The 26,926-nt window shown below is 45.1% G+C and overlaps 1 protein-coding gene across 2 annotated transcripts in view; it reads right to left on the bottom strand.

Annotated features, from left to right (window-relative positions):
• LOC138744475 (protein bicaudal C homolog 1-like) overlaps window positions 1-20,956 on the bottom strand; it is a 284,405-nt gene extending 263,449 nt beyond the window's left edge. Inside the window, exon 1 of one of the 2 annotated variants that reach the window (XM_069900687.1) lies at window positions 20,577-20,956. In XM_069900687.1, coding sequence (XP_069756788.1) covers window positions 20,577-20,877 — 301 coding nt within the window. In that variant the 5' untranslated portion in view covers window positions 20,878-20,956. Of the gene's footprint in view, window positions 1-9,191; window positions 9,222-20,576 lie in introns of those variants that run through there. The other variant, XM_069900689.1, reaches the window with a different exon arrangement.
• Window positions 20,957-26,926: the final 5,970 nt, after the last annotated feature.

The following is a 26,926-nucleotide window of genomic DNA, read 5'->3' as shown; positions in this document are numbered from 1 at the left end:
AAGCCAAATGGATAAAGGTGGCAATCAAGCAACTGAGTACACAACAGCCTCCACAGGAGAAACAGACCAAGAAATATATAACTTATCCTGGCTAAACTAAACAGTCGCATACCATAACTCGTGTTGATCTTACCCCACACCTATTAAAATTCTATTTATTTTGGCCAATTTCTGAACAGATTACTGAAGAGATAAAAGAAGAATCTCAAAAATGCAATCGCATAAAACTTCATCAATTTAGACAAAGATAGTAAATCAATTTTTTAGTATGAACATCAATCTTCTCCGGTTACTAATTTGTAAGTCCATTTTTGCGAACTATTTGGGATCTGGGATGACTTGGTTTACTGTTGGAGCTGCCCATGATCACCCTGATATTACAGGCTTCAAAAAGCACGTTGACAAGTGAAAGCTGGCTGTATGTGACTGCTTTTAAAGTGGGATGCCTGCTGCATATCAGGCTTAACAGAGTGATATTTTGGTCCAGTGGATTAAAGGCGACTGTAGATTAGACTCCAGTGCATGGACATTAACTCTCAAACATTGGCTTCTAAGTATATGCCAAGCATTCAGCAAGTGCAGACCCACAAACACCCTTGCCCAGGCATCTCAGGCACAGATACCCTTTCCCCCATGCTTCCTTCTTACTCATCTCCCCCAACACCCCACCCCACCCCACAGCCCTTGAGCTCTCCCATATCAGATACTACTTGTTATCATGTAATGAAACAGAAATTGCCTTTAGTCTGCCATAAGGCAAAGTTTGCCATTAGCATTACCTGGTGCCCCTTACAGTGTCCGTAGATTCACTTTCAGCGCTCCCTCAGCCGCACAAGACTTCAGTTCAGTTCAAACCATTAGCAACCCGAGCCCAGATCCAAACCTACAGGACCCTTCGGGAGTTCTTCTTTCCCTCAGCAGCTTCTCAAATCCCATTTCTGATACCAGTTTCTCATGAGCCAATCTCCAGCAGCCCTCAGCCTGGTGTGAGCTCTTTGACCTCGTCACGAAGGGCTCACTTGTGGTGTCCTTCAGCTGCAAAGCCCCTCACTGGTCCATCACCATAAGTCATCATCCTTAGGGTCATCTCCTCTCAACGGGAGGTGGTCTCCAGTTACTGGTGCCCTGCACCAGTCTGCTACTCCCCGCACGATTCATTGCCAAACACAGGTCCTGCGGGATTTTAAATAAAACACCGTCGGCTCCTTTAACAGGTCGTTTAGAGCCTGTATAGAGCCGTCAGCAGTGGGACCCTGTGAGGTAGTGCTATGTCTCTGCTTCCCGTTCTCCCTGGGTCTGCACCACTGGCAGTGCCACTATTTTATTCACCATCACCTATACTGCCTGTTCCTGAATCTCTTTATCCTTCGGAGAGCCCCTAGTCCCTTCAGTATCACCCTGCAACTGACTAACTTTCCTCCCTCCCTATCCTCCCCAATCACCCTTGCTATCCAGCTGCACCACTTTCACCTTCCTCCCTCACTTCTCCCCACATCCTCCTTTGCTCTTCAGCACTGAAAAATTGACCGCCTTCCACCACCATCACTTGCTGTCACAAAGTGGCTTAACTCAGAGTGGGTTGTCAAGGAGCAGGCATATTACAGCATTCCTGGACCCCTCCTACTCCTTTATTCACACATCCAGCCCCAGTCCCCATCTCCGTTTTCACTCAACCAATAGTCCCCATCATAACCCCCATTCCCTCCTCGCTTGAGCCCCACCCCTGCTTGGGCCCCATTCGGTACTCCACACCACTTACTTGGACTTGCTCCTGGCTACACTGAGGAGTAGTCTACCCTATTCGTGACTCCAAACCCATCAAAATGGACACCGCTTAACTGCTGCCTCAGTTCAGAGAGCAATTGGGGCTGGCGTCCTGCAAACCAAGACAACAACAACAAAAAATCTAGAGCAGATGGTTGGTATAGTCAACTTTTTTGCCCAAGCCAGTCCTCTGCAGCTACAATTTAAAACCAAGCCCACCATGTTCATGAATTAATCTGCACAAAATGCACTCTCTTTACAAGATTCAGTGGAACTGCCTCAACTCTACCCTGGTGTGAAACATTCCACGATTTAACAAGTTGTAGAGGGGTGAGAACTCAGTTAAGTTAAAATCAGCAAGTTTACTCAATTTTGTGAACAGTTGTGATTTTAATCTTCAATAGGCCTGGGGTAAATGAGTAACAAAAGGATGATACAAATCATTGAAACTTTTTTTAATCCTTAAGAAGGAACATTTCACATAATGATCCCTTTATGCTCAAAAGGTGACTTTATCTTCGGGTTAATATGTACTACGCTGAAATAATTCAAACTAAATGAACATGGATTATGATCAAATGAATATCATGATGTAGATAGAAATAACATGAGAGGTTTGTAACGTTCAGCAGTAACAACAAAACCAACCTCCCACGGTCCTTACAGTATGAACTGGTAACATGTTATCTGGGTGGTTGCAAAGACTGCATACAGAAAGGAAAGGAGCTCCATGACTTTTCACTGACAGAGTAGCATCTGGGCAAATCATCTTTGAGAACTGAACCAGACACAGTGCTGCAGCCAGTAGTACGGCTGCCTCACAACTCCAGTGACCCGGGTTCAATCCTGACCTCCAGTGCTGCCCGGCGTTGACTGCGCGAGATTGCTCCAGGGTCTGGGTTGGTAGGTCCATCGCCCATTGTAAATGGCTCGGAGTGTGCAGAATCGTTAAGAATTTAATCGCTTCTGTTTGTCAATTTATATCTGGTACAGTGAGAAGGATCCTTCTGCGTGTAGACCAACAGGTTATCTCTCACATTCATACGCCGTATCAAGTGCACAATTTACAGAGTACAATTGGTATCATGGTAGGGATTGATAGCACGGTTGTGGGGCTGATGGGAATACAAGAGACTAAAATGGCATTAGGTGGAAATGGTCATTGAGAGTCAATGCACGAGGTGGGGCGAATGACCTATTCTTCTGATGCATGATTAGGGGTCAGCAAGATCGCCGAGGTAGTTGTTGGTGTGCAAGGAGAGGCAGACACCCTAAGCTGAAGAGGAAGAAATAAAGACAGCAATGTGGGTGGAGTACAGGACAAGAAAAACACTAAGTTCCCTTGCCCTGGGGATAAAGAGCCAGACTATGGAGGAGCCAATCGAGAAAAAACGATTCACTGACCAACATTATTTTTGTGCATCTAAATGACAGTCCAATGCTTCAAATGACGATTCTGTGCCACACAGAATGGGAAGGGAGAAGTATTGTCATTCAGAGCAGGAGAATGAGAAACGACGTGAGGAAAATGAAAAGGAGCCCCAAATGCAATCCCAGCCCCAAACTGAGCGCTTTCTCAAAACAACTCCCAAACTTTCTCTTCAGGAAGGTGTAAATCTTCATGACTGCACTCCAAAAGGTAGAACAAGGCCCCTCCAATGCAAGGCAAGCTTCAGCTGGTCTTCCAAACGCTGAAGCTAATTGTCTGCCACTGAAAGGAATTGGTTACGAATCTCGTATGCCAAAGGAACTTCACAACCCCATTTAATAAGGGTCAAACTGGCGCAATTAATTCTGCAGAAACACTAGGGATATTACGTGACTCCCTTACGTTAACCATTTTGGAATGTTTCGTCAGAAATACAAGCTTACTTCCTTAAAATGTTTTCCAAAACAATTCACCATTAAAAGTGAGCACTTTTCTCTTTCAATCATTTTGTTGAGTTTTATAAAACAAGTACACGTTTTATAGAGAACACAAGGTTACCAAACATGAAGAATACAAGTATATTTCCAAATATAAAACAAGAGCGATATACCCCTTCCCCAAACAATGTTGTCAGAATTACAAAAAAAAAAGAACTCTAACCCCCTAAAAGTTACTGATACGTCCACTGTAAACCTGACAGCCATTTAAGCATAATTATCGAGCCAATTATAAATAGTATTATTTATTTATCGGAAACTCGATTGGCCAGGAACACACCAAGCCACAGAGAGTAGCAACCCTTATCCAAGACCATCAACGGTACCAACCTCCCATTCATGGAAGACATCTCAGTGAGTCTGGGCTTCAAGAAAGCAACCAACATCCTAAAGAATCACCATCACCCTGGCTATTTCTTCTTCTTGCTGCTTGCTTCAAGCATTATGAAATGAATTTGCAGATAACACCAAAATCGGTGAGAGGGGAGGTGGAGCTGGGGATACTGAAAGGCTGCAGAGACTGGGATAGATTAGGAGAATGGGCAAGGAGGTGGCAGATAAGATAAAATGTTAGAAAGGGCACAGTTCTCCATTTCAAGAGGAGAAATAGACAGGCACAATATTATTTCGGTTGGGAGAAAATACAAAATTCCAAGAGACTTGCAAGTCCTCATGCAGGATATCCTAAAGGTTGACCTCCAAGTTGAGTCGGTGGTGAAGAAGGCGATGCAATGTTGGCATTCATTTCTCGAGGTAGAGCATACAAGACCAGGGATATAATGTTGAGACTCTACAGAGCACTAGTGAGACCACACTTGGAGTACTGTGTACAGTTTTGGGCGTCGTGTTCGCAAACAGACGTGCTGGTGTTGGAGAGGGTTCAGAGAAGATTTACTGGAATGACACCAGGAATGAAAGGGTTAGTATAAGAGGAATGATTGTCACCTCTCAGACTGGACTTATTGGAATACAGAAAGATAAGGGGGGAACCTCATAGAGGCATTTCAAATGCTGAAAGGCCTGGACAGTGTAGATGTGGCAAGGACGTTTCCCATGGTTGGGGATTCTAGGACAAAAGGGAATAATTTCAGGATAAAAGGGTTTCAATTTAAAACGTAGCTGTACCAAATTTTCTTTATTCAGAGAGTTGTGAGTCTCTGGAAGCGAGTTCGTTGTGTGCATTTAAGGCAGAGATTGACAGGTATTTGATTAGTCAGGGCATCAAGAGTTACGGGGAGAAAGCCAAGGAGTGGGGCTGAATGGATGGATGGATCAGCTCATGATTAGAATGGGCCAATGGGCCGACTTCTGCTCCTCTGTCTTGTGATCTTATGAAATGCCTGAATTCAGGCACCGCTAGATTCAAGAATTACTGCCTCCCACCCCACCACCCCCACCCCCAAACAGCTGTCAGACTTTTGAAGCTCCCCATTCTACCCTAACTATAACACGACTCCTGGACCATCAAAATTTGTTTGCACCAAATGCAACTGTGAACAGTTAACTTCTAATTTTTTTGCCTTTCATGTGTTAACCTTTCGTTTACAATCTTTTTACTAACCATATTAAAGGTAAATAATACATGAGGAGAATAGGAGAACATAGTCAACAAAGAAAAATCATTATATGACATCGTATATGACATATTGTATTACACTACAGTTAACAAATACATTCTCATCTCCTCAAACTGAAATCTTTTTTTTTTTAAATGATTTTTTTTTATTATAGAAAACCCCACTTCATCTAACTGGGATGCCTATCCTGAGAATTTATTAATAAAAATTAATCAGCTGGTCTTTTTTTTTCTTCAAAGAAATATAGTCTGTAAGGGAAAATAATTCTACCTAGTCATGTGGCAATAATTTATAAAAGATCACCAAGTCTCTTCAAATTTAACAGAAGTATCAACTGTACAACTCCTAACTTTTTCTTAACTTAAACATACATAATTTGAGAGAGCCACCGAGTTAAAGTAGGTGGATTAGAATTTTTCCATTGAAATAAGATGGCTCTTCTAGCCAACAATGTAGAAGAGGCCACAACCCAATGTGTGGAAGTGGGAACTTCTGGAAGTATAATTCCAAAGAGCAGTGAATGGGTTAGGTTGCAAACTGATATCCAGTGTAGCTGACAAAGTTTTAAAAATATCTATTCATGTGGTTACCTAATTAATACTTATTGTTTGCTAGTGCATCTGTACATTGTACTTAACAGCGTGACAATAAACTCTCATCCTATCTTTTTATTTCCCCCTCTTCCTTGGAAGATTATCATTCTTGTGTATTGTTTTATGTGCCTGGGAAGTTGCAGCAAGCAAGACTTTCATGCACCAGTAAATTGTACTTATGGACATTTAAACGAAGAAGGATACCAACACATTACTTAGCCTTTATCCTCTGATTTTTGTTTTATTGTCCAAAACCAGACCAAGTTTATTTTTCTCTCTCCCTCCCTTCACCCAATATTTGAGATATAGGTCCATTCCCAGAAACCCAGATCACTTTATGCTTGCTTACAGGGGGTTCCGCCACTGGATTTGCTTTACCATCACTTCCCCTTCAGTCTGCAGGCATAATCCAACAGGTCCATTTACAAGCAGGAGAACATGCTGGCAGTGAAATATCCTTAATTGTTATTCTTTGATTCAGAGGAAACAAATTATTTTTTTTTCCTGCTGACTTTTTTTTTTAACATGGTTTGATACCATGTGCTTTATAAACGTTTTAAGTAAATGAATGAGCTTAAAATGCTATCTTTCAAATTCAATATGTATTGCCATAAATATACCTTCAGATGTTTCCAAGTCGATTTAGAACTTTCCTGGGAGCAAATTAATGAATTTCAAACACTTCAGGTAAACTGTGATCTGCCTCCCAAATCCAAGAGCAATGGTAGCAATAAGCATTCCTACATCATGACCCTTCTGAACTACACCAACCTGACATTTGGTCAATGTGCAAACAATCATTCTTCATTCAGTTGAACCTGGTTTTAACCTTTGATAGAGATGCAATGAACAATCATTCTTCATTCAGTTGAACCTGGTTTTAACCTTTGATAGAGATGCAATGTGGCATGTTGGAAGTGAGAGTTTACTCGGTCACTAGTTCTAGACAATGACTTAAGCTGTGAAATGCTAATAGTTTAAATCATGATCATCAAAGCAAAATAGGGAGAAAAGGGAATTAATGCAGCTGCACTTTTCTCAAAAATTTGAAATTTCTCTGAAGTACAAATCCCCATCTACATCTTCCTTCTACTGCAAAGTGAGCCCTAGGAAGTCTGCCCAAGTCCAGAACCTAAGGGACAACAACCTTTATTCAGGAGAGGGCCAAAAGAAACAAAGTGCTTCAGGCCGCAAAATAAGTTCTTTCACACAACACTTTAAATGGTGTGCATCACCCAGCAATCCTCCCTGCCACAATCTCATCCTGACTGCGCACACATCTTCATCTCAATTAGCCTGCTCACCTGCACCTCTTTCAAAACCTACCACCCACATCCTGTTTGACTCACCCAGACCCTCGCAAATATCGATCAGCTCTGCTGGCAGCAACCTTTCCCTTTTTCCAGCCCAGTTCCCAGAACAAGTTGTGGATAAACACAATCCCCCAAGAAGTTGAATAGTCTGGTAACTTCTTTGAAGTTGACTTCAAAAGGAAATGATTGAACAGATGTAACTGTGGGACCAGTCCAAGGACTACGAATCTGGATGGTACAGTTCAAAAGTATGTCCTGACAACATCCTGTGGGGTGTTTGAGCATCCAGGCAGACTAGGCACACGCTCTCGTAAAAAGCCTCGATGAACCTGAACATCACAACACTGAACTTAGCAAGACCCCTGGGCATTTAGCAAGCCCACTGCACAGGCACAACCTCTATTCCCCATTCGGCTGAAGACTTCTAAAAATCGGAAGCCACAATGCTGCAACAATATGGAACTATCAATCATTGTTTGTCAAAACAGAAAAGCGGGAAGAGAAGAATGAAAAACGGTGGCAGGTGATGGGATCATTCTGACGTGGTATGGGTGAAGAATCTTGTGCTCTGGAGCATAGTTGAGCACAGAACAGGGTATTGGTTGAAGGAGCAGGCTGGTGTCAGGGTGCTCTCTACAGATGAAGCATGGTAATACTGCCACCTTCTCATCTTTCTCTTCCTCGGTCACAAAACATTGCAAGGCAATGTTTTTCGTTCACAGCCAACCGACTATCGTGCCTGAGGAGCTCTTTTAATCCTCCTCATAATCTGCTATCCTATTCACTGTCTGACTATGAAGCTTATATCTATTTAACATTACTGTAATTAACAGAGAAAAGAGGCATGTTAAAGCAAAACAAGTGATACGATAAATAAAGCAAAAGAATACAGACAGAGCCAGGCATGAATAAATGCAAGGGATACATAAATATACAAGAATAAATGGATTGTGTGAGCTAGATTTGGAAAAAGTGCTTTAAATAAACTGTGATGTACATGAACACAACTCAGAATCAAATAAACGGACAATGTAGGAAATGCATTCATCAGCTTCTCACTGAAATGCTTTCCTTTCATTGCCAAATATTAAATATTCTTCAGTCTGTAACAAGAAGCAATTTCTCAGCACATATTTGATATTACAGGTCATACAAAGAAGCAGTCCCAGTGCAAACATTTTGAGTTCACGCATTAAAATTTTTCATTACAAATGCTGGAGGCTCCTGTGGGACACCAGGGATGTGTTTTCCACAATGTGCCACAGCTAGACAGAGCTGGGGGATGCAGATGGCATAGCAGTTAGCCCAATGCCTTTACGGTGCCAGTGATTAGGACGGGAGTTCGATTCCTGCGCTTTCTTTGAGGAGCTTGTACGTCCTCCCCATGTCTGTGTAGGTTTTCCCCAGGGGGTCTGGTTTCCTCCCATCGTTCAAAATGAACCAAGGATGTAGGTTAATGGGGGTCTGAAATGGCCTGTACTGTGCTGTCTGTCTAAATTTAACATTTAAATTAAAATTTTAATTTAAAATTTAAAAATGTAAATAAAAATGTTTTAAAACTCTGTATACTCTCTAGAAAACAATGAGCTGCTAGAATAACAGCATCCATTGGTTGAAATGGTCATCTATGTTTTGGCATGGGACCCTTTATCGAGATTTAAGTTTCCCTGTGCTCAATCTCTTATACACAGTGCTTGAAAGCCACGTTTTATCTGCCTATCAAGTGCCATGTGAAAGCGTCGAAGGCAGATCGGACTTCAATCTGTCTCAGTGGTGGAGCGTATTGGACTTACAAAGCTGGCTGTTTTCGGTTCTGTGTGAACCGGGAAGCTGGCCTCCACAGACCAGTTGTGTATAAAGTAGTAAAGTGGCTTTTCAGTGTAAAAAGGTACAACGGATATTAAACTGAACTTTGAATCAGTTGCTAACTGTGCAAGGGCGCACACGCACTGCTATTTGACATCATAAAAAATGAGAAAGCTGAAGCAAATCATTTAAATCTATAGATAGCCACTTACATTTTTTTTTAAATAGTAAATGTACTCTGTGAAAGGGTCATCATCTGCCATTTTTATTCTCACATTAACGTTAAAGCCTGCAGACACAAAAAAAATCACCACTCATTTAAAATCAAATGCATTCGAAGCAAATAGGTAACAACCTAATACAGGGAGGATAACGAGTCTACCTCAAGTATTTGAGGGATTCACATCGGATGGTCTGGGTGCTTAACGCACAACGTTCACATATTATCCCTGATCAGAATCCATAAACTTGCGCTGGCCTCTACAACACTGAAAAAGAAATTCAATCTCTTTGTTGCTGCTTGTGAGTTTTTACTGTAACAAAGCCACATTCCTCACCAACATACTCTTCAAGCTTAGGTGAAGGAACATTGTTGATACCATCATCATCTTTTGTGATCGCTGGTGGTTTAATGATTCCATTTTTAAGCTTCGTCTGGACAGAATCTGCCATAGTCTGCACCAGAATTGAATGGATCCCAGCTGAGAAGTAGCTCTCCTTCAAGGGTTGCTGTGCAACAGATCTCATTCGGTCTGGTAATCTTCCTTACAGAAACCCAATCCTCCATGATGAGTGTAGTCATTTGTTAAAAATCATCACCCATTATAGATATTAGACAGAAGGAACAGAAATAGGAATCGGCCACATTTATTTGGGCCCAATCATCAAGACCACAGTTATTTTCCTACACGATTTCAAAAAAGAAACTGATTTGCCAACTCCCCATGAATCTCTGTGCTTTAAATAAGTCTCTGCTGCTCTCCAGAGTGGGGAGTTCCAAAAGATTCACTACTCTATGAAGGAAGAAGTTTAATTTCATGTCTTAATTTCCTTGCTTTCATGCCGTTATCAGACTCTTGAATCGATCTCTCACTGGAAAAAGGTGATGCCCTTGTAATGCTTTTAACTGCACTTTTTTTCTGTATCCTGCACTATTTGACTTACCATAATACTATTCCCTACACTGTTGCTTGCTTACTTGTTACTACGGTATTGCGCTACTGGTTGTATGAGCTGTCTTGTTTGGACGGAACACGAAGCTTTTGTTTAGACATCCAGCATGGCAACAGGCCATTTCAGCCCATGAGTGCATGCTGCCCAATTCACACCCAATTAACATACACCCCAGGTAATTTTCTGGAATGGTGGGATGAAACCGGATCCCCTGGGGAAAACGTACAAACTCCTTACAGACACTGCGGGATTCGAACCCTAGTCCCAATTGCTGGTGCTGTAAAGGCATTGTGCTCACCGCTATGCCAACCGAGCCACTTTTTACTGTATCATGGTACACGTGACAGTAAAACTTTTTCCATTATTCTTTGACTGTGACTCCTGATTCTAGATGTCTCAGTCAGGGGAAACATCCTCTCTGTCAAGCTCTGTACGATGATTGTTAGTCACAGCCTGGACTATCACAACAATCGAGAGAAGAATCCTCAGGCTGCAATTATGGGAAGTATTTCCTTATATTAAACTTCAAAGTGCCTGAGAATCCAGATCAATATTTTAAATGATTAGCTGCAGCTTGTGGACAGGCTTTAAAACACATGTGGTGTACACCATTAATCATTAACCTGCCCCCAGCAAAGGGGAAAAAAATTTGCACCAAATTCCAGACAATCACATCCAGTGAATCATAATGCCAGAAAGTTTTACACAAATTCTTCTCGTTGCCCTTCACTCACTCAAACTCTGGATTAACTGAGTGTCCCGGGCATTTTTAAGCTTCGTCTGTCCACTCATTATCAGCACCAAATTACTATAGATACAGCTCTGTTGGTTGCCCCATTTTCTGAGGCAGAAGACACTGCGGTCAGTCCCAAATGAAGGAGACTTGGGGACAGAAGCTCAGGATAGAACAACAGCATTGTGTTGTGGGAGAGCTAAGTTGCCTAAGGTGATATCTTGCAAACCAGACACGAAGTTACGTAAAGTACCAAGAGTGAAATGAAGGCCTCATAAATGCAATCCCTTTTTGCGCCAGTCATATGGATTATGTAAATTGCAGGGCTCATTATATGCTGTCTATGCATTTGCTGCCCACTTCCATACAAGAACAGAGCCAGACTCGATTTATCCTGGACAGGAGACCGGACGCAATTTGGTCCCCATTCTTCAGTCATCTTCTGCCAACTCCAAATAATGTGCCAGTTCTTTTTGGTGTTTCCTCATTCAATGGTGGCTCAAGGCTCCTCTCAAACCTGGAGGGTCCATTCCTCCCACATTCTATTTAGGAACCTAACGAGGGACCAGAATAATCGATTTTGGGTAAAACTGGGGAGGGAAATAGAAACATGAAAATGCCTAATGCACAAAACAACCCAGCTTACTAATGGAATTTGCAAAGCTTTCCAGTCAGGAAAGGTGGACCAAATGGTGTCCCCACTGTGATCATTTAAGCAACTGAGGGGACAGTACATTCAAGCCAGACCTCCAACTCTAAAATTACATTTATTTTAAGATGGGATCCTGTGACCAGAATGCCAAAAAGTATGTTTCATACCAGTTTAAGATCAACAATTAAGCTTGAATGATTGTAACTTCAATGCCTCTCACTGCTCGCCATATGGAGCTTCGAAATTAATGTGCAAGAATGTCAACATAAAAATACAAAGGAAAGTGTCTGAACTTTACTGATCTCACTAAATAACTCACTGAGTCAGTGAATAGCTGAAGCAGACCCCAAGAACATCCAAGCCTGATCTGCAATCCATAATGAGTTAGTCACCAAGTCAATCACGAGGGAGAAACAGTTGAGCAGAGACCCCAAGACAAACATGTCGAGAGCAGGCAGGATTGGAGCATGTTTAACTGTGATGTCCTGACAATTGAATACTTGTCCACATACGATTTCAAGCCTCACGTGTGGGTAACAGCCTCTGGCCCCACAGCCTGGGGATCTGACACGAGAAGCTACACATGACCCATGCTCTCTACAGGTGGGCAGCGCGAGGTTGACATTTTGAACAAATTTAAATCTCCAAGCTCCTGAAAAAAAATCAAAAATAATTTAGTCCTAATGCTCGAGCAGTTTACCACCAGATAAAGGGTCCAGAGGCGAAACATTGACCAACTATTTCGAGTCATGATGCTGTCTGACCTAATAAGCTGCAATTTGTTGTTTTTTTTCACTACCAGTTCTGTTGGTCTGCAGGAGCCCAAATGTGCTGGTTGGATTATTAGATTCTGCACAGTGTTGTAATCTTAGTAGGTGGCTGATGAGGTGCGACAAAAGGTTTTGGGTTGGGGAATAATCAAGAAATTCTGTTCTTGATGGAAACCCCCATGACTCCAGACTAATTGATGCAGGACGTCGACCCAAAGCATGAACATTTCCTTTCCTGCTGCTGAACCCGCTGGGCTGCTTTTGTTCCAGATTCCAGCATCTGCTCTCTCCTGTGCCTCTCAACTTCATGCTGGACACCTGAATACTGATTTCCTCCAAATGCAGATTCTTGTGCATTCTCCAGAAACACTTGCTGACCCTTTTTCCCTGTTGCCTGACCTGCTGGGTGCTTTTATTTCAGATTTCCAACATCTGCAGTTTTTTTTTTTTGATTTTCGTTTACTCTTCGTCCCAACATTTCCTTCGTATAGTACACGGTTGTTGTTTTTTTCTGGCCTTTTGATGCTTCAATTAAGTTTCCTGAGCTGTGCATTATCCAGAAGGTGACACATGAATTCTTGTTGTTCCTGCTGTGACTGGCTCAGCCTAATACATCTCTCTCACATTGTTGTTCATCCTTCAGATTTATTGTTAGAGTACATACTTAACATCACATACAACCGTGAGATTCTTTTTCTAGGGGCGAGACACTTATTGGTCGTGCAAAAAAAAAACTGTACACATGTAAACAAATAAAGAATGTAAACCAACTGTGTGCTGAGAAGGTGGGGGGGGAACAATAAACTGCAAAACTAACAGTCCTTAAATGAATCTCTGATAGAGCTGGTTGTTGAGGACACTGATTGAGGACATTGAGGGGTGGCTGCAGTTCCTGAACCTGGTAGGGCAAGTCTTGTGGCACCGAGACCTCTTTCCTGATGGCAGCAGCGAGAACAGAGTGTGTGTTGGGTGGTGTGGATCCTTGATGATTGCTGCTGCCCTCCATCCTTGAAGGCCAATCATCACCATCCTCTATCTGTTGCATAGTGTCACTGCAAGCTGTAACTCTAACCCAATCCCATTGCACACTGGAGTCAAGCAAAACTGGAACATTTCACCTGTCCTCTTCTCAATCTTGCTCATGGCAATTCAGCACCTTTCTCATGAGCATCTTGCGGTGGGATGAGTGGGAAACCGTTCAACATCTCCTGTCTGGGACCAAGATCACTCCAACCCCAGTCAACGGATTATGGAATCCTGATGACGCTTGCATATGTGCCCTTTCAGAAACCTTGGTCAAGTCTTCACCCAAAAAGAGCAAGGGTCCTCTGTCAACCCGTCCCTCTGTGCATTAAGTCCTTCCGCAGTTAAAATCCACATCTTGGAAATCAACAGTACTGAAACTGAACAGGGTGCCTGTGACCTGGATTTGAATCTGGCACTCTCTGTAAGGAGTTTGTACATTCTTCCCACACTTATATTGATTCCTCCTGGTAATAAGGTTTTCTGCCACCCTTCAAAGTGTACGGGTTTGTAGGCTAATTTGGGTGTAATTGGGTGGCACGGGTTAAATGGCCAGAATCAGCTTCTACCGAGCTGTAAATAAATTTCAAAAAATTTAAAGTCCACAGCTATACATTGTAGGCTGCCTGCTGACTGATAAAAAAGTGTATTCAAAGGCCAAGCCTCAAAACCAATAAGTGGCTCATAATCTACAAACAAAAGTGATCCTTGTTCGACTGAATGCTTTGGAGTCCTGAACAATTTACAGCAGGCCCCTCAAAGCACTGGCGATACACCACCTCCCCAAATTAACCCAAACCAATCCACAAGACAGGTGACCAAAGTCCGTGCCCTTTTCAGGGGTGGCACAGTTAGTTTAGTGGTTAACAACCCGAATTTGTGTTGGCAGGCATTGGTACATTCTCCCCTTTTCCATGTGGGTTTCCTCCTACCCTTCAAAACATATGGGTCAGTCGGTTACTTTGTCACATGGGTGTATTTTGGCAGCACAGGGATCAGGGGCTGGACGGACCTGCTACTGTGCTGTATCTCCAAAAAAAATTAAATAAAATATCACCAGCATAAACACGGATTACATTAAAAACAACTCTGGTGGGCAGATCATACCACACCAGGCCCTGAAACAGACATTCAGAGCTCTAATAGTGGAAGAGATTCCCCAGAGCAAAGAAAAAGCTTTGCGAGCATTCTTGAGGTCTCCTTGAAAAGAATTCAACATCCTCGTTGCCTCATAAGAATTCTTGACCCATGACTGATCAAACTGGAGAGAAAGCATCCAGGAGGGCAGTGAACTCCTCGAGTCTCCATGGAGAAGGCAGGCAGAGTCCATTCACAAACAGCAGAATAGGCTACAATGCAGGCTACCCACACTCACTCATGGCAGCAAGCAAAAACACAATGCTGGAAAAACTCAGCAGGTCAAACGTAAAAATACATAACCGACGTTTCAGGCTTGAGCCCTTCATCAAGGTGTGGAAAAATGCCGCATGCATCCGAATAAAAGGGTAAGGGTGGGAGGAAAATGGTCGCAAAGGCAGAGGGTGATCGGTGGAGAAGGGAGGGAGGGGACAGACAGCAGCAGGGGGAGGAGGGATGACTAGACGAAGGGTGGGGGAAGCGGGTGAAGAACTGATGGGGGGGAAGGGAGGGGGGAAAGAGGAGAGCAGGTTAGCAGAAACTGGAAAAGCTGATGTTAAAAAGCCATCCAGCTAGAGAGTGGCCAGACTGGAAAAATCAGATGATGCTCATCCCATTTACAGGTGGTCTTGGTGGGATAGTACACGGGATCATGGGCAGTCACGTGAGTATGGGAGTGGGATGCAGAACTGAAATGATTGGCCACTGGGAGGTCTGTCACTGGTGTGGAGAGAGTGAAGGTGCTCAGCAACGCAATCTCCCAATCTGCGCCCAATCTCTCCGATGTAGAGAAGACCACAAAGGGAGCATCAGATGTAGTAAATCAATACTGGAAAGGCCTGTTTGGGGCTCCAGACTGTGGTGATGGAGGAGGCGTGAGCAGTCCTCAGCAAACCAATCTCCCAGTCTCCCACAAAGGGAGCACCGGATGCAGTTGGTGACCCCTGTAGATACACAAGTGAAGTGTTGCTTCACTTGAAAGACCTGTTTGGGGCCCAGAACTGTGGTGAGGCAGGAGGTGTGGGCACAAGTGCTGCCACAGGGGAAGGTGCCGGCAGGGTTTTGGGTGGGGAGGGATGAGTTCACCAGGGAGTCATGGAGGGAGTAGTGAAGGGATGTATGGTAGTGGGATCCTGATGTGTGCCAGAAATTCCAGAGGATAATGTGTTGGATGCGGAGGCTGCTGGGGTGGTAAGTGAGGACATGAAATGGGACAGGGCAGATGAGTGGGAAATGGAGGAGATGAGGGTGAGGGCTGAGTTGATAGTGGTGGAGAGGAAGGCAGACATTTCAGAAGATCTGGACTGGAAGACCTCATCTTGGCGGCTAGTCGAGGTAGTTGTGGGAGCTGGTGGGTTTATAATATATAAACTGTCGAAAGCTGGTCTCCCGAGATGGAGACCGAGAGATCCAGGAAGGGGATCAGATGAGTTTGAGATTGGGGTGGAAGTTGACGATGAAGTGAATGAAGTTGACAGCAGGCAGCTTTTTCCCCATCTATAGCAGAGTCTGCGCACCCAACACAGGATTCTTCACCTACTTCGACACCAAGAGACTCCCAGAGAAATGACGTTAGAAAGTGCCATAGTTTTAAGGATCTTTAAAGCGTTCAAAACCGTTCAAAAAGTACAGGGGTATAAATTGGGTGGCACAGACTCATGGGCTGGAATGGCCTATTACTGTACTGTATATCTAAATAAATCTTTTTTTAAAGAACAAAAAAATGCCCCACGCTTCATTCTGAAAGCGGAAAAAAACCCAAAGGTCCTTAAATTCAGCAACAGCGAATATTGCTCAAAATTAACATCTGGATCTTCGGAGCCACCCCTCAGAGAAAGCAGAAAATGATGAGGAAATTCTGCACCCTCCATGTGCCACTGCAGTCCTCAACTAACCGAAGAACTAATTCACAAACCCAGCACCAAGTTCAAGGTCTATTAACCTCAATTAAACCATACTATCAATCTAAAAGAATCATAAAGCAGGACAGATACTTGTCACAATAAAACAACATCAAGGAGGTAAGAATTATCTAATGAAACAGAGTGCATTGGCTTAAATCATCCTGGTTACAGCATCTTCTCTGCTACTTTCAGACAGAAGGGACAGAAGCCTGAAGTCCAGCACATCTAGGTTTCAGAACAGTTTTTAATCCAACGGCTATCAGGCATTTGAATATCCCCGCACTCCTCTTCTTCTGGCTATCCATCCCATAGAATGACGATGGTTCCTTTCAGTCAGTTCATGGGGTTTGATATGAGGATATCCCACTCCTCAGAAAGGAACAGCATGTGCATGAGTGGATTTAGGTGAGTAGCGGATGCACAGGTCCAGACCCACCCTCTCGACATCCCTTCCTGGACCAGTAGCATGGTGAGGTCCAATATGGCTGGGGGTGGGGGGGGAGGGAGTCCTGTTGCAGTGAATGGCCAGACCAAGCCTTGATGTAAGGGATACCCTTTCTGCATTTCGCGGCACATGTTTTCTAGATGGCCATTGACCCTATAAGAGAGTTCGCACGCCTTTCGACAGGTCTGGTTTATCAGCCTGCTGGGTGTCTAGCCACCCTCCGCACCAGGCAGGCAAACCTGTTGCTGACCACCTGACCATGCGACAGGTTTACATGGTACCAGTAGCACTCAGACGAGTGACCTGTCTCTGTACTACCCCAACGCTGACCATAACCTACTCTGAAACCATGAAAAGATCTGTCAGCATCACTGAAAGATCTCTATTTTCTTACACTGACTGCAATGGTGAATATTTATCTGTCCTTTTATATTAATTAGCTTATTGTGGTCATTTGCTTTATCCTACAGCAGTTGGCATAAATTATGCGCCTGTTTAGCTACAAGTCTCATATCACCCTAAATTGTTTTTAGTTCTAAAGTGGCCTATTTACATCAGAATATGAGCATATTTAGATCAAAGGTATTTCCTTTATGTCTTACTGTGGTTAGTTCAGGTGACCATTACATCATTACGATTATAAGTGGTAGGTCACAAATTTAGACTGAGAAAGATAAGTTTTTGTCTGTTTCCAAAGCATTACACTCCCAATGAGGTAGCTCCAAGAGAAATCACTTTTATAACGTAGACCTGCCTCAAAAAAATGTAAATTCCCCTTCAAAATGAGTGCACAATCTCAGTCCTTGGCAATGGAAAGCCACGGATCAGGGAACACATAGGATCATGTATAGAAGGATGGCAGTCAAAGCACCCACTTTGTGTTGCTGGAACGTGTCGTGTAGTTAAATGTAAACTCCCATACGGGAAAAAGAGGTGGCAGCTGCCAATGTCAGTTACTGAGTGACAATTATTAGAGGAGAAAATGGGTCAGTGAAAGTTAAATATTCATGTCATGCAAACGACGGATGCAGACACTTTTAACATTCAAAGTGATTGTTCCTGAATAACTTTACAAGTACACATCTGAAGTTGTTTCAGTTCTACTGACACTAACAATTCCTGAATCCATGAACATTTGGAGACTGTGTGGCTGGCAGACCTACCTCATACAACACTGTCACCTCGGTACAATCCCCAAGGTAAATAAAAGTTACAATGGACAAATGACCAAAAAAAAAACCTAGATCGAGTCAAGACAGTTCGATGCAACGTTGAAGGTCCCTTTTATTCCCTGTCGTGAAGGCAAAGTGTGTCCCCTTTAATGCACTTTTCGAGACTCCAGAAAGTTTCACCCAGCTTGCTGATTTATCTCAAAATCTGCACCTTACCCTGCAGCCGTCTTTTTGGTCATGCTTTAAATTATCCCAGAAAATAATGCCCATTGCCTGAAGGCCAAGAAGTGAAATTACTGGGCAATTCAACCTCCCCACGCAAACTTGCATGTTGCGTTGTGACTTAAGTACGATTACTTTCACTGCAAGACGAACTTCCTAACAGGAGTGGCACGCGTTACCATCCGGCAGCAAGGCCAACGACACAGAGGTAATTCCGCCCCAAAGAACTGTAAACTTTCCTTCAAAGCACAGAGGCATCTCATACCAACATGAATGGCTCCAATGTTTCGGTTGCTACAAACAAAATATATTGCAGGAATGTGTTGGAGGAGGGGGGGGGGGGGGAGAGAAATAACATCATTGCCATATTGTCATCCTGCAAAGCTGAAATATATATTTGCAATCTACAGGTCTCAAATGTAGTTCCATTGCTCCGGTTAGTCTCAGCTGCAAACAATGTGCAAAGTTAAATGAAACGCCCAGGCTGAGATAGACACCTGGCTGGATGAACATCGCTAGGACCTGGCGTCTCTGCCTAGTGTTCGTGAGGGCGACTGTGGAAACCTTCAGATTGATAAAAGGGCCAGCGTCCCTCCGGCGCGGTACCCCCGTGTAACTGTCGAGTGCGGGCCGTTGCTTGCGGTGGTGGGGTCGAAGCGCAATGCCCTCGCATGTCCTGACTCGAGTCCGCCCGTTATCTCGGCCCACCCGAGGTAGCGCTTGAACTCGGCGGCGGGGCAGACGCCAGGGAGGGGGGGGGGAAGAGGAGGAGGGGGGAGAAAGAGGAGGAGGGGGGGAAAGAGGAGGAGGGGGGGAAAGAGGAGGAGGGGGGGAAAGAGGAGGAGGGGGGGGAAAGAGGAGGAGGGGGGGAAAGAGGAGGAGGGGGGGAAAGAGGAGGAGGGGGGGAAAGAGGAGGAGGGGGGGGAAAGAGGAGGAGGGGGGGAAAGAGGAGGAGGGGGGGAAAGAGGAGGAGGGGGGGAAAGAGGAGGAGGGGGGGAAAGAGGAGGAGGGGGGGGAAAGAGGAGGGGGGGGAAAGAGGAGGGGGGGGAAAGAGGAGGGGGGGGAAAGAGGAGGGGGGGGAAAGAGGAGGGGGGGGAAAGAGGAGGGGGGAAGGGGAAGAGCGAGGGGGAAGGGGAAGAGCGAGGGGGAAGGGGAAGAGCGAGGGGGAAGGGGGAAGAGGAGGGGGGGAAGGGGGAAGAGGAGGGGGGGAAGGGGGAAGAGCGAGGGGGAAGGGGGAGAAGAGCGAGGGGGAAGGGGGAAGAGCGAGGGGGAAGGGGGAAGAGCGAGGGGGAAGGGGGAAGAGCGAGGGGGAAGGGGGAAGAGCGAGGGGGAAGGGGGAAGAGCGAGGGGGAAGGGGGAAGAGCGAGGGGGAAGGGGGAAGAGCGAGGGGGAAGGGGGAAGAGCGAGGGGGAAGAGGGGGAAGGGGGAAGAGCGAGTGGGAAGGGGGAAGAGCGAGTGGGAAGGGGGGAAGAGCGAGTGGGAAGGGGGGAAGAGCGAGGGGGAAGGGGGAAGAGCGAGGGGGAAGGGGGGAAGAGCGAGGGGGAAGGGGGGAAGAGCGAGGGGGAAGGGGGGAAGAGCGAGGGGGAAGGGGGGAAGAGCGAGGGGGAAGGGGGGAAGAGCGAGGGGGAAGGGGGGAAGAGCGAGGGGGAAGGGGGGGAAGAGCGAGGGGGAAGGGGGGGGAAGAGCGAGGGGGAAGGGGGGGGAAGAGCGAGGGGGAAGGGGGGAAGAGCGAGGGGGAAGGGGGGGAAGAGCGAGGGGGAAGGGGGGGAAGAGCGAGGGGGAAGGGGGGGAAGAGCGAGGGGGAAGGGGGGGAAGAGCGAGGGGGAAGGGGGAAGGGGGGGAAGAGCGAGGGGGAAGGGGGGGAAGAGCGAGGGGGAAGGGGGGGAAGAGCGAGGGGGAAGGGGGGGAAGAGCGAGGGGGAAGGGGGGGGAAGAGCGAGGGGGAAGAGGGGGGGAAGAGCGAGGGGGAAGGGGGGGGAAGAGCGAGGGGGAAGGGGGGGGGAAGAGCGAGGGGGAAGGGGGGGGAAGAGCGAGGGGGAAGGGGGGGGAAGAGCGAGGGGGAAGGGGGGGAAGAGTGAGGGAGAAGAGAGGGAGAGGGCCGGCTTCGTGCGGCCGCTGCGCATTCACTGCAGCTGTCAGAAGTACAGCTGGTCAAATAGCACTTTTAGACTTGGACTGCCAACTGGTGGAAGCGTGACCCTCCCGGCTTTGGGTTCAGATCAGGTTGCTCCCCCCCCACCCCCCCTTACAACGCCGGTGGTCCCGAGTTTTGGACCTCGGACATCCCACCTACCCCGCGAAGGAGATGCTTTGGCTCTGCACCGCAGTCCCCCTGCTCTCGGAGCCCCGAGAGAGAGATCCTCTTACCTTGCAACATCGCCTCCAGTTTCTTGCGGTCCACCCGGAATCTCTCTTCCACCCAGTCCGGGTCGGTGCAGTGCGCCGGAGGGTGGCCATCGTCCTCGGACGCCCCGAGAGGCGAGTCGGCGCTCCTCTCGCTGTTGGAACCGGGATCGGGGGCTCCGGGCTCTGGCGGCGGGGGCGCCGCCGCCAGGTAGCCGGTCAGAGAGTCAGCCCGAGCCGCCATCGCTCGCAAAGCAGCGCCGCTCTTGGTCAGCTTCACTTCCAACAGGAGGGCTGACCCGGGACTGGGACTCTGCAACCGCATCCAGTCTGCATCCAACTCCTCTGTGACTCTCACTCTCTCCTTCTCTCTCTCGCTCAGTCAGCGCGGCAGAGCAAGCCCACTTTCACAAATCCATCCGCACAATTCCACCCAAAGTAGTCCCATTGCAACTTAATCTGTAACCTATTACAGAGAGTCGTTCCTCAATGAACAGCGAACGCTGAGAAACTCGACCGTCTGCCCAGCATTAACCCCTTCTGTCCGAAACACAATCATTTCCACCGATGGACAAGTCGCGAGTAGCTTTTTTTTCTTTTTAAGGAGTTTTAGTGATTTTTTGGCCCTCCTGCAGAAAATCAAAACTGCAGGATTGAATGAATCTCCAAGCCCCTCCTCCTCGGTCAACTCATCAAATCTCATTGAGATTCCCATTTCCCAAAGTACTTTAATCCGCAGAAACTTCCACTTCTGCGGAAACCTCTCCCCACCCACCTCCTCACTCCCTCCCTCCCCTCTGCACTTCCTGCAGCCACAGGGGCAGGTGTGGTGGGGGGGGGAAGGGGCGGGGGTTGATTGGTGGGGAGGGATGATTGCATGAGGGAGTACCAGATGGAGCAGTCCCTATTGGAATGCAGAGAAGGGAGGAGAGGGATGTGTCTGGTGGAGGGATCCTGTAGGAAAATATGGAGGATAATGTGCCGGATGCAGAGGCTGGAAGGGTGGTAGGTGAGGACAAGGGGAATCATGCGTTGTATCTGAGGATAAAGGTGGGGGTGGGAATGATTGGGTTGGGTTCTCCACACTACCTGGTTCTACCTTTTACCCTAGACACGGCCTCCAACCTTATTGTTTCCCATCTCTGCACTGCTCGGTTCTACCTTTTACCCAAGATACATAAACCCAATCATCTGGGCAGACCCATTGTTTCCACTTGCTCTTGCCCCACTGAACTAGTTTGATCTCATCTTGACTCTCTTTTCTCCCCTGGTCCAATCTCCCCCCACCTACAGCCGTGATACCTCACATGCCCTCCATCTTTCAATAACTTCAATTTCCCTGAACTCAACTGCCACATTTTTCTATGGATGTCCATACCCTTTACACCTCCATCCCTATGCAGAAGGTCTCAAAGCACTTTGTTTCTTTCTGGACGAGAGACCCAACCAGTCACCCTTTTCCACCACCCTCCTCTGCTTCGCAGAACTTGTCCTCACTCTGAACAACATCTCCTTTGACTCTTCTCACTTCCCTAAATCAAAGGAGTAGCCAATTGGTGCCCGCTATGCCTGCCTGTTTGGAAGCTTTGTGGAGCAATCCGTGCTGCAAGCCGACATAGCCAAGACCACTCAACTCTCCTTCAGGTAAACTGATGATTACATCCAGGTTGCCTCATGCACCTGTGATGAGCTCGTCAACTTTATTCACTTTGCTGCCAACTTCAACCCCGATCTCAAACTCACGTGGGACATCTCCGACAACACTCTACCCTTCCTGGATCTCTCTGTCTCCATCTCAGGGGACAAGTTTTTCATCGACATATTTTATAAATGCACCAACTCTCACAACCACTTCAACTACAAGTCAGTCCCCTGAAATTATTCTATTCCCTTCTCGCAATTTCTCCACATTCACCGCATCGGTTCCCAAGATCTTCTGAAATTTCTGCCTTTTTTTTAAACTTTATTTAAGATTTTATAACATGAATAAAATAGAAGATTACATTTTTAAAAAAAGATAATAAAATTCCAGTATCACATCGGTAAACTAAATAAACTACCCCCCCCCCCAATAATTATTACACAACATTAATAACCTAACAAAATTAGTCTAACCCCCCCCAAAATAAAGAGTGAAGAGTTAATAAAGTGAACAATATTATATATAAGAAAAAAAAGCCCACTTACAAAAAAAAAGATAAAACATAACAAGTAAAGATACTAACAAAAAAAAGTTATCAATACTAAAATATCACACTTAAAAACATATTTAAAACAAACAAATGCATATATTTAACAAACGGAGTCCACTTTAACCTATAAAAAGACATCCTGTCTTGAATTGAAAAAGATATCCTTTCCATGGTCAAACAGGATTTCATCTCCAAATGCCACCTATCTAAAGTTAATATATTTCTGTCTTTCCAAGTAAGTGTTATACATTTCTTGGCCACAGCTAAAGCTAAATGGATAAAGGAAATCTGATAACCATTTAAACCTAAATCAATTAGTGATTGCATATTCACTAATAAAAATATATCAGGATCTAATACAAGACAGATATTATATAAACCATTAAGTATAGATTGAATACCTTTCTAAAACTGTTGCAATCGATCACAAAGCCAGACAGTGTGCAAAAAAGTATTGGCCGTCTGGTCACAACAAAAACAGCAATCCGACTTACTAAGGCCAAACTTTTTTAGATTCTCCGGTGTTAAATATAACTGATGTATAAAATTATAATTAATCATTGCTAATCTAGCATTAATTAATTTCTGAATACTATTCTGGCAAATTTCCATCCATGAAATGTCTGCCTTCTTCCACAAGTGTGGCTTCGCCTCCACAACCATCTACTCAGCCCTCACCCTCACCTCCTCCATTTCCCACTCATCTGGACTCACCCCCTCTGTCCTCAGATGCAACAAACATGGGATTTCCCTTGCCCTTAACTACCACCCCACCAGCCTCCACATCCAACACATTACCCTCCTTAATTTCCGGCACTTACAACATAATCCTGCTACCAGATACATCTACCCTCTCCTCCCCTCTCTGCATTCTGTAGGGACCACTCCCTTCATGACTCCCTGAACTCATCCCTCCCCACCCAAAACCCCGCCGGCATCTTCCCCTGTGGCAGCAGGAGATGCAACATTTGTGTCCACACCTCCTGCCTCACCACAGTTCTGGGCCCCAAACAGACCTTTCAAGTGACGCAACACTTCACTTGTGTATCAGCAGGATTAACTGCATCCGGTGCGCTCCCTTTGTGTCCTTCTCTATGCGGGAGACTGGGAGATCACTTTGCTGAGGACCTCTTTGTCTGCATCAGTGACAGGATTCTCCCAGTGGCCAACCATTTCAATTCTGCACCCCATCCTATTCTCATATGTCTGTCCATGACCTCGTGTACTACCCCAGCAAGAAAACCCATAAACTGGAGGAACAACACCTGATTTTCCATCTGGGCATTTTCCAGCCAGATGGCATCAACATCGACTTCTCCAGTTTCTGCTCACCTACTCTCCATTCTCCCTCCCTTCCTTCTCCCTTGTGTTCTTTCTCCCTCTCTATTTTCCAAGCCATCCCTCCTCCACCTATTACGTCCTGCCTTTGGGAACGTGTTCCTCCCCCATCTCTTCTCGCCCACCTTTACCTTTTTGTTCGGACACCTGACAATATTTTTCCATATCTTGATGCAGGGCTCAAGCCCGAAACTTTGGTTAATGTAATGCATCTTTACCTTTGCTATATAAAATATGCTGTTTGACCTACTTATTTTCTCCAGCGTTATCTTTTTACTCTTTTTATACACCATTCTTAAATCTTCTTACCAGATTCCAGCACTGGCAGCCTTTGTCTTCTTGTCACCCACTCCACCCTATATTTGACTTGTCTTCCTCCACCTGGCCCTTTTGTTTTTCTTGTCTCTCTCTTTCCTGTGGCCTGGCATCTGTTCACATTTGACCTCTCCCTGGTTCACCCATCCCACAAAGGCCTCCATTCTACTACCCCCCCCCGACCTGCTCCACCCTGTCCTCTTTACACTAGCTTCTCCTCCTCACCGCTATTCTTGATCCTTCCTGAAAGGTGGCCCATTATTTTTCTCCCACTGATGTTGCTCGACCTGCTTAGTTAATCCAGCAGATTGTCTTTAGCTTCAGATTCCAGCATCTGCAATCTCCTGTGCATCTCCGTGGATATGAGCCACTGGAGGGAGAACTGGTGAGCGGCCAGAATTTGCAACTAAAAGTTAAATATAAGATGGTTGATTTCAAGATAGAGATTGAATTACAGATGTATTAATTTACCCATCATCTCGATCCCTATTTCACCTCAATTAGAAAATAACTGTAAACTACTATTGATATTTAAATCACATTGAATCACCTTTGCCTATTTAACTCATCATCAGGGATTTAATAGTGTGTGAGAGCCACATTATTCAGTCTGAGCTGCAGGTTCCATGAAGCCAGGGACTTGACATAATCTATTAGTGCAATATTTTAATTTTTAGTGGCAATATTCACAAGGTCCTTTTGACTTTATTTAATCTCACATATCACTAACAATTGTCGACCTGGAGATTGGGAAGCAGGAAGAGACAACACCGAGCTATTTGTTTTATTTATCAATTATTGGTTTTGTAAAAAAAACGTACTTTATACATAAACATCATGTACAATACATGCAATTTTTACATGTGCTTGTATTGTCAAATAATATTTCCTAAGTTTTATTTCTAAATGGATGTTGTAGAAGCTGAGTAGCCTGAATATGCCTGAGATTGCCTGATCTCGGAAGCTAAGCAGGCTCAAGCCTGGTCAGTACTTGGAGGGGAGACTGCCTAGGAACACCAGGTGCTGTAGGTTTCGGTGAAGGGCGCTGGTCAAAGTGGCAACTCTCTGTCTGCCTTGTATGTCACATTCTAAATGTAGTATTACGTTCCAATAATGGAATCTTTGTTAAAGGTATATGGCAATTTCAACAAATGCCTAATATCAGAAAGTAAATATTAAATCCAGTTTTGGTACTTGAATTTTCCATTTCTTCAGCTTGAATTTGTAAACTGTCTTGGAGCAATTTTCTTCTTCCATATAAATGGTCAATTCCCTTGTCCTTCTCAGCCATGTCCAGTTGTGTCAGCAGACCTCATTGCCTCCAGGTTATGGGGGAAGAATAATTGTTCAGCTTTCCTGATCCTAATTGTTTCCTAATGTTCTCAGCTGGAAGTCCAAATGAGTTCAGGCCTGGTTTAGATCATCAATGGTTCTGGTGAGTATTGCATTCTTGTAGACCCATCTTTCAGACAGGAAGTTAAAAGCTCTTGGCTTAACATAAAAGATCCCATGCTATCATTCAAAAGGGTACTGCCCTTACACCCCTGTTAACATTTATCCCTCAATCCATATCATATATGGAGTCACGTGATGGAGTAGTGGCCGATAGGGGAACTCCAGCCCTCTCCAGAAAAGTAAAAAAAAAGATAGAGAAAAAACAAAGGCACAAAACATAGAAACCACAACAAAGTGAAAGTAAAAGTGTGGAGAAAATGGCAGCGAAGAAAGAAAAACCAAAAACAATGGGAAGAAAAGAAGAAGGAAGGACGTCAGAGGAGGAAGGTGAAGGCCTTACCGGAGGAGGCCCGCTGTGGAGAGAGAAGCCCGCTCCCTGAGGTCAATGGAAACCCCGAACTCAGGACTACAAAAAGGCTCATGGAGCCAAACAAAAGTGCGCAACTGCGCATGCGCAAATCCTCGCGCATGCGCGATGCGCAAGACAAAATTAACATTGATGGGAGGGGGGACCAGCTGAGGAGTAAATCTCCACAGCTTGAACAGACAAGAATAACCCGACAGCAAGGCTCCCAACAGGAAAACATAGAAAATAACGGGAACAAGAAGGAAGAGAGTAAAAAAAGGAAATCAGAGAAACAACAGATGACCAACCCAGAGGAAGAAGACCAACACCAAGACACTTTTAATAAAAATGAGAAGACCAAAAATACCTAACAAACTAAAATAAACAACCCAACAAGAAAACCAGAAGAGACAGAGGTAAAGGACACAGATCCTGGAGTGGACTCAGAAGAAGAGGAGGGAGAACACAGAGAAATGGAAGATGAAGGGAAGGGACAGTACATGGATAAAAAAAAATTTCAAGAATATATGGAAACAGTAAAAGAATGGCTGATACAAGGATTCAGTGAAATAAAAAGAAGAATAAAAGGTACAGAAGAAAAAGTGAATAGATTAGAGATGATCATGACAGATATAGGAAAAAGAGTAGAGAAGGTGGAAGAACGAGAAACAGCCATAGAAATGGAGGTAGATGACTTAAAAAAGAAATTAGAAGAATCTGATAAAAAA

Source organism: Narcine bancroftii, chromosome 10, assembly GCF_036971445.1.
Source record: "Narcine bancroftii isolate sNarBan1 chromosome 10, sNarBan1.hap1, whole genome shotgun sequence".
Classification (NCBI taxonomy): domain Eukaryota; kingdom Metazoa; phylum Chordata; class Chondrichthyes; order Torpediniformes; family Narcinidae; genus Narcine; species Narcine bancroftii.
Note: the sequence above shows the minus strand (reverse complement) of the source record. Positions and strands in the feature narration are given on the sequence as shown.